At 35.0% G+C, this 6671-nt stretch overlaps 1 protein-coding gene across 1 annotated transcript in view; it reads right to left on the bottom strand.

Annotated features, from left to right (window-relative positions):
- LOC18047853 (ankyrin-3) overlaps positions 1–4224 on the bottom strand; it is a 7650-nt gene extending 3426 nt beyond the window's left edge. Inside the window, exons 1-9 of the mRNA XM_024187475.1 lie at positions 4110–4224; positions 3564–3704; positions 3300–3497; positions 2754–2894; positions 2256–2690; positions 1307–1767; positions 1129–1215; positions 920–985; positions 3–365 (exon numbers count right to left, since the gene is read on the bottom strand). Of these exons, the coding sequence (XP_024043243.1) occupies positions 3–365; positions 920–985; positions 1129–1215; positions 1307–1767; positions 2256–2690; positions 2754–2894; positions 3300–3497; positions 3564–3704; positions 4110–4224 (2007 nt within the window). The remainder of the gene's footprint in view (positions 1–2; positions 366–919; positions 986–1128; positions 1216–1306; positions 1768–2255; positions 2691–2753; positions 2895–3299; positions 3498–3563; positions 3705–4109) is intronic.
- Positions 4225–6671: the final 2447 nt, after the last annotated feature.

Raw genomic sequence — 6671 nt, 5'->3', positions numbered from 1 at the left:
ACCAAAACCATCTTGAAGGTTGAACTGTGTTTAACTATTTGTGCCCAAAGGAGAATCAATACTGCTATGGTGGCAGAATTCATACCGACGTTGTCGAAAACCAAGAATTTTTTAATCATTGTCTTCAGTTTTTGAATCGAGAAAGTGCCACCAGAATTACTGGAACCAGCATCATCAAGACTGGGCATTTTTTCAGAAGCACTATAGGCTATACCAAGAATAAGCACTGCTACCACAAGTAGAGTTTTTCTAAAGCCTTGAACTTCTTTTTCGCTTAACTTTCCCACCAGAAGTGGATTAAGAAACGGCATGCTCTCTCCTTTCAGAATCCTAGTCGTGACTAAAAAAATTGATAGGGTCTTCTCCTGCAGAATGAAGTATTTGAAAAATACATTCAAGTATATGCAAAGAGATGAAAATGAAATATATTTTATTTTATTGTTATAGGTGTTAGTATGTCAAGGTGTTTGATAAATTTAGCAAAGTGTTTGAATGTCCCACTGAAGATCCTAACTTAGTTACCTAATTTCTTCCTTCCTAGCTATACAAGTGACATGATCCAACAAGTTTGATGACATTTTCAGATTACTCAGCATATAGCAATAATACCCTACATACTATGGAGGTAAGATCAAGCAAGAAAATGATGGGACAAATAGGAGTTTTTATATCATGCAAGGACATTGAGCAAAGAAACAATGTGTTATATATCATGCATATGAGTGAATGAAAAAATACTGTTGTTCTTTGAATTTCGTTGTGTATATTATTAGTTTATTTTAACCTTCAATCTTTATAATCTCAACTATACAAATATTATAATATATAAATATAATTGATTTATGATAGAGAATTTAACTATATATGAAAATGGACAAACAACAATAATCATAAGACTAATTGAGCAATTTGTGCTCACCAATTTATCTTGAAATTCATGACTCCTCTGAGCTGATGCGCCTGAGCTTTCACCATATGCGATGGGCTAAACAGATTTGACATAATTGTTAGTAAGTTATGGATATATAATGTGTACCTCAAATTGCAATCAATGGGAGGATAAACAAGAATAGACATTAATTATATATTAATTATACTTTAAGATTAGAACAAGTGATTTGTACTTACCAATTGATCTTGATTTTCATTACTCTTTCGACTTGATGCTCCTAAGCTTTCAACTCGACCAATACTCTTCTCATCAGTTGTCTGCAACTGAGAAATTCACAAGATTAATAAATCACATATAGAAAGTTGAAACAAGTCTTATTTCTGGATTGGATTCTTGGATAACAAAGAGTCATACCTTCATAGATTTTTCTTGCTTTTCAGCGATGCTCGTTTGCATGTAATATTCTCGCAAAGCCATCTTGTAGGTTGTCATGCTTTGCTTGTTCTTAAGGTCATGATTTGATCTACCATATCTGAGCAAAGCATAGACAACTTGAGAATGGCCATGCAAGGATGCCAAATGCAAAGGCGTATTCCCATCCTCATCCATCTTGTTAACAACCTCATCCATGGTCATATTAGTTTCTGGGATCTCAATGATGGCCTTGACCATGTTTGCATGCCCATTCTTAGCTGCGAAGTGTAGAATGTTGCAGCCATTGTCAGTGACAAACAAACTTGGACAGCGCCACTCTTTGAGCAACTCCACTATCACATTCAAATGACCATTTTTGCATGCAAGGTGTATCGGATACAAGGTCTCCTTATTCTTTTTCAAAGCACTATATCCATTAACTTCAAGCAAGTAGCACACTCCTTTAAGATAGCCATATTATGCAGCAAAGTGAAGTGGAATGTTTCCATTCCGATCTTCAAAAAGTAGAAGCTCCGGTTTGTGCTGATTAATTAATTGTAGCACATCTGAAATTGAAAAAAAAAACCATATTAATATATCTTTTATAATAAAATTTGAAATAGAAAACTACACTTTTAAAATAAAAGAAGTAGAAAATAATGTTAGGATTTCAAATACCTAGATTTCTTTTCTTTATGACAACTTGCAGTGAAATTGAAAATAATGTTAGGATTTCAAATACCTAGATTTCTTTGCTGATTAATTAATTGTAGCACATCTGAAATTGAAAAAAAAAACCATATTAATATATCTTTTATAATAAAATTTAAAATAGAAAACTACACTTTTAAAATAAAAGAAGTAGAAAATAATGTTAGGATTTCAAATACCTAGATTTCTTTTCTTTATGACAACTTGCAGTGAAGATTTTCCACTTGCCAACTTATACCGCTAGGCAGACTTCTCAAAATATATTCTAGAACGTCTGTGTTTCCCATTTTAATTGCCAATGATAAGGGGCTCTTGTCTTCAATATTCTTGCAACAAGATAGTTTAGGATCCAACAAGACAAGAAAATGTGCTATAGCCACCAAGGAGTTGATAATATTTGTCTTGATTGTGTCGTCTATGGCTAGTGTAGGATTTGATAAGAAATAGGAACGAACCATAGTCAGAAAACTACCAGCAGTATTTGTCCTGCATACATTGACTCTGCCTAGCATAAACAAGGCTTCACGCAAAGCTATGTTTCCCATTACATTCTCCATCCTCAGCAGATCCACTGGTGGTTGGGACATACTGGGAATGTGCATAGCAAAGTCGACAAGTGCGGCGGCTGTGTTTAACTTCCCAGCTCGAGCAGCACATTGAAGAGGAGTATCTCCTTAGTTGTTCGTCTTGTTGATCAAAAACGGATAATACTGGGCTATCTTCGCAGTAATTTTACCATGACCAGACTTAGCCGCCACATGAAGTAAACTACTACCATCAGGCAAGACTTTCTTGAAAATATGATATAGAATGTTTCGATTCCGATCTTCTAAAAGTAGAAGCTCCGATTTGTGCTGATTAATTAACTGCAGCACATCTGAAATTGAAAACAAAAAGCATATTAATATATCTTTTATAATAAATTTTGAAATAGAAAACTATACCTTTAAGATAAAAGAAGTGGAAAATAATGTTAGGATTTCAAATACCTAGATTTATTTTCTTTATAACAACTTACAATGGAGATTTTCCACTTGACCTACTTATACCGCTAGGCAGACTTCTCAAAATATATTCTAGAACGTTTGTGTTTTCCATTAAAATCGCCAATGATAAGGGGTTCTTGTCTTCAATATTCTTGGACAAGATAGTTTAAGATCCAACGAGACAAGAAAATGTGCTATAGCCACCAAGGAGTTGATAATATTTGTCTTGATTGTGTTGTCTATGGCTAGTGTAGGATTTGATGAGAAATAGGAACGACCCATAGTCAGAAAACTACCAGCAGTATTTGTCCTGCATACATTGACTCTGCCTAGCATAAACAAGGCTTCACGCAAAGCTGTGTTTCCCATTGCATTCTCCATCCTCAGCAGATCCACTGGTGGTTGGGACATACTGGGAATGTGCATAGCAAAGTCGACAAGTGCGGTGGCTGTGTTTAACTTCCCAGCTCGAGCAGCACATTGAAGAGGAGTATCTCCTTAGTTGTTCGTCTTGTTGATCAAAAACGGATAATACTGGGCTATCTTCGCAGTAATTTTACCATGACCAGACTTAGCCGCCACATGAAGTAAACTACTACCATCAGGCAAGACTTTCTCGAAAATATGATATAGAATGTTTCGATTCCGATCTTCTAAAAGTAGAAGCTCCGATTTGTGCTGATTAATTAACTGTAGCACATCTGAAATTGAAAACAAAAAGCATATTAATATATCTTTTATAATAAATTTTGAAATAGAAAACTATACCTTTAAGATAAAAGAAGTGGAAAATAATGTTAGGATTTTAAATACCTAGATTTATTTTCTTTATAACAACTTACAATGGAGATTTTCCACTTGACCTACTTATACCGCTAGGCAGACTTCTCAAAATATATTCTAGAACGTTTGTGTTTTCCATTAAAATCGCCAATGATAAGGGGTTCTTGTCTTCAATATTCTTGGACAAGATAGTTTAAGATCCAACGAGACAAGAAAATGTGCTATAGCCACCAAGGAGTTGATAATATTTGTCTTGATTGTGTTGTCTATGGCTAGTGTAGGATTTGATGAGAAATAGGAACGACCCATAGTCAGAAAACTACCAGCAGTATTTGTCCTGCATACATTGACTCTGCCTAGCATAAACAAGGCTTCACGCAAAGCTGTGTTTCCCATTGCATTCTCCATCCTCAGCAGATCCACTGGTGGTTGGGACATACTGGGAATGTGCATAGCAAAGTCGACAAGTGCGGTGGCTGTGTTTAACTTCCCAGCTCGAGCAGCACATTGAAGAGGAGTACCTCCTTAGTTGTTCGTCTTGTTGATAAAAAACGGATAATATTGGGCTATCTTCGCAGTAATTTCATCATGACCAGACTTAGACGCCACATGAAGTAAACTACTACCATCAGGCAAAACTTTCTCGAAAATATGATGTAGAATGTTTCCATTCCGATCTTCTAAAAGTAGAAGCTCTGGTTTGTGTTGATTAATTAACTGTAGCACATCTGAAATTGAAAACAAAAAGCATATTAATATATCTTTTATAATAAATTTTGAAATAGAAAACTATACCTTTAAGATAAAAGAAGTGGAAAATAATGTTAGGATTTCAAATACCTAGATTTATTTTCTTTATAACAACTTGCAATGGAGATTTTCCACTTGACCAACTTCTACCGCAAGGCAGACTTCTCAAAATATATTCTAAAACGTCTGTGTTTTCCATTAAAATTGCCAACGATAAGGGGCTCTTGTCTTCAATATTCTTGCAACAAGATAGTTTAGGATACAACTAGACAAGAAAATGTGCTATAGCCACCAAGGAGTCGATAATGTTTGTCTTGATTGTGTCGTCTATGGCTAGTGTAGGATTTGATGAGAAATAAGAACGAGCCATAGACAGAAAACTATCAGCAGTACTTGTCCTCCCTACATTGACTATGCCTAGCATAAACAAGGCTTCACGCAAAGCTATGTTTCCCATTGCATTCTCCATCCTCAGCAGATGCACTGGTGGTTGGGACATACTGGGAATGTGCATAGCAAAGTCGACAAGTGCGGTGGCTGTGTTTAACTTCCCAGCTCGAGCAGCACATTGAAGAGGAGTATCTCCTTAGTTGTTCGTCTTGTTGATCAAAAACGGATAATACTGGGCTATCTTCGCAGTAATTTTACCATGACCAGACTTAGCCGCCACATGAAGTAAACTACTACCATCAGGCAAGACTTTCTCGAAAATATGATATAGAATGTTTCGATTCCGATCTTCTAAAAGTAGAAGCTCCGATTTGTGCTGATTAATTAACTGTAGCACATCTGAAATTGAAAACAAAAAGCATATTAATATATCTTTTATAATAAATTTTGAAATAGAAAACTATACCTTTAAGATAAAAGATGTGGAAAATAATGTTAGGATTTCAAATACTTAGATTTATTTTCTTTATAACAACTTACAATGGAGATTTTCCACTTGACCAACTTATACCGCTAGGCAGACTTCTCAAAATATATTCTAGAACGTTTGTGTTTTCCATTAAAATCGCCAATGATAAGGGGTTCTTGTCTTCAATATTCTTGGACAAGATAGTTTAGGATCCAACGAGACAAGAAAATGTGCTATAGCCACCAAGGAGTTGATAATATTTGTCTTGATTGTGTCGTCTATGGCTAGAGTAGGATTTGATGAGAAATAGGAACGAGCCATAGTCAGAAAACTACCAGCAGTATTTGTCCTGCGTACATTGACTCTGCCTAGCATAAACAAGGCTTCACGCAAAACTGTGTTTCCCATTGCATTCTCCATCCTCAGCAGATCCACTGGTGGTTGGGACGTACTGGGAATGTGCTTAGCAAAGTCGACAAGTACGGTGGCTGTGTTTAACTTCCCAGCTCGAGCAGCACAGTGAAGAGGAGTATCTCCTTGGTTGTTCGTCTTGTTGATAAAAAACGGATAATACTGGGCTATCTTCGCAGAAATTTCTCCATGACCATACTTAGCCGCCACATCAAGTAAACTACTACCATCAGGAAAGACTTTCTCGAAAATATGATATAGAATTCCGATCTTCTAAAAGTATAAGCTCCAGTTTGTGCTGATTAATTAACTGTAGGCCATCTGAAATTGAAAACAAAAAGCATATTATTATATCTTTTATAATAAATTTTGAAATAGAAAACTATACCTTTAAGATAAAAGAAGTGGAAAATAATGTTAAGATTTCAAATACTTAGATTTATTTTCTTTAGAACAACTTACAATGGAGATTTTCCACTTGACCAACTTATACCGCTTGGCAGACTTCTCAAAATATATTCTAGAACGTCTGTGTTTTCCATTTCAATTGCCAACGATAAGGGGCTCTTGTTGGTAGTGTCGTTAAGGTGCACCAAATTTAAAACCTTACCACTAATATAAATAATTAGTACAGAGCGAGTAAGGATCGATCCCACAGAGACTATGCTAGTTATATTTATTATTAACTCTAAAGCAAGATTTGAAATAAAATAATGGTAATAGTAATAATAATAATAATAATAGTAATAATAATATAAATTAATCTAACTAAAGAAAATGCCAATTAAAAATAAAAGGGGGGTTTATGAATTTTTAACTAAATAGTAAGAAATAAAGAAATTAAAATTACGAACAAAAACTCTAA

The sequence above is a fragment of the Citrus clementina genome, unplaced genomic scaffold (assembly GCF_000493195.1).
Source record: "Citrus clementina cultivar Clemenules unplaced genomic scaffold, Citrus_clementina_v1.0 scaffold_3, whole genome shotgun sequence".
NCBI classification, from domain to species: Eukaryota; Viridiplantae; Streptophyta; class Magnoliopsida; order Sapindales; family Rutaceae; genus Citrus; species Citrus x clementina.
This window is presented reverse-complemented; position numbering and strand designations above follow the sequence as displayed.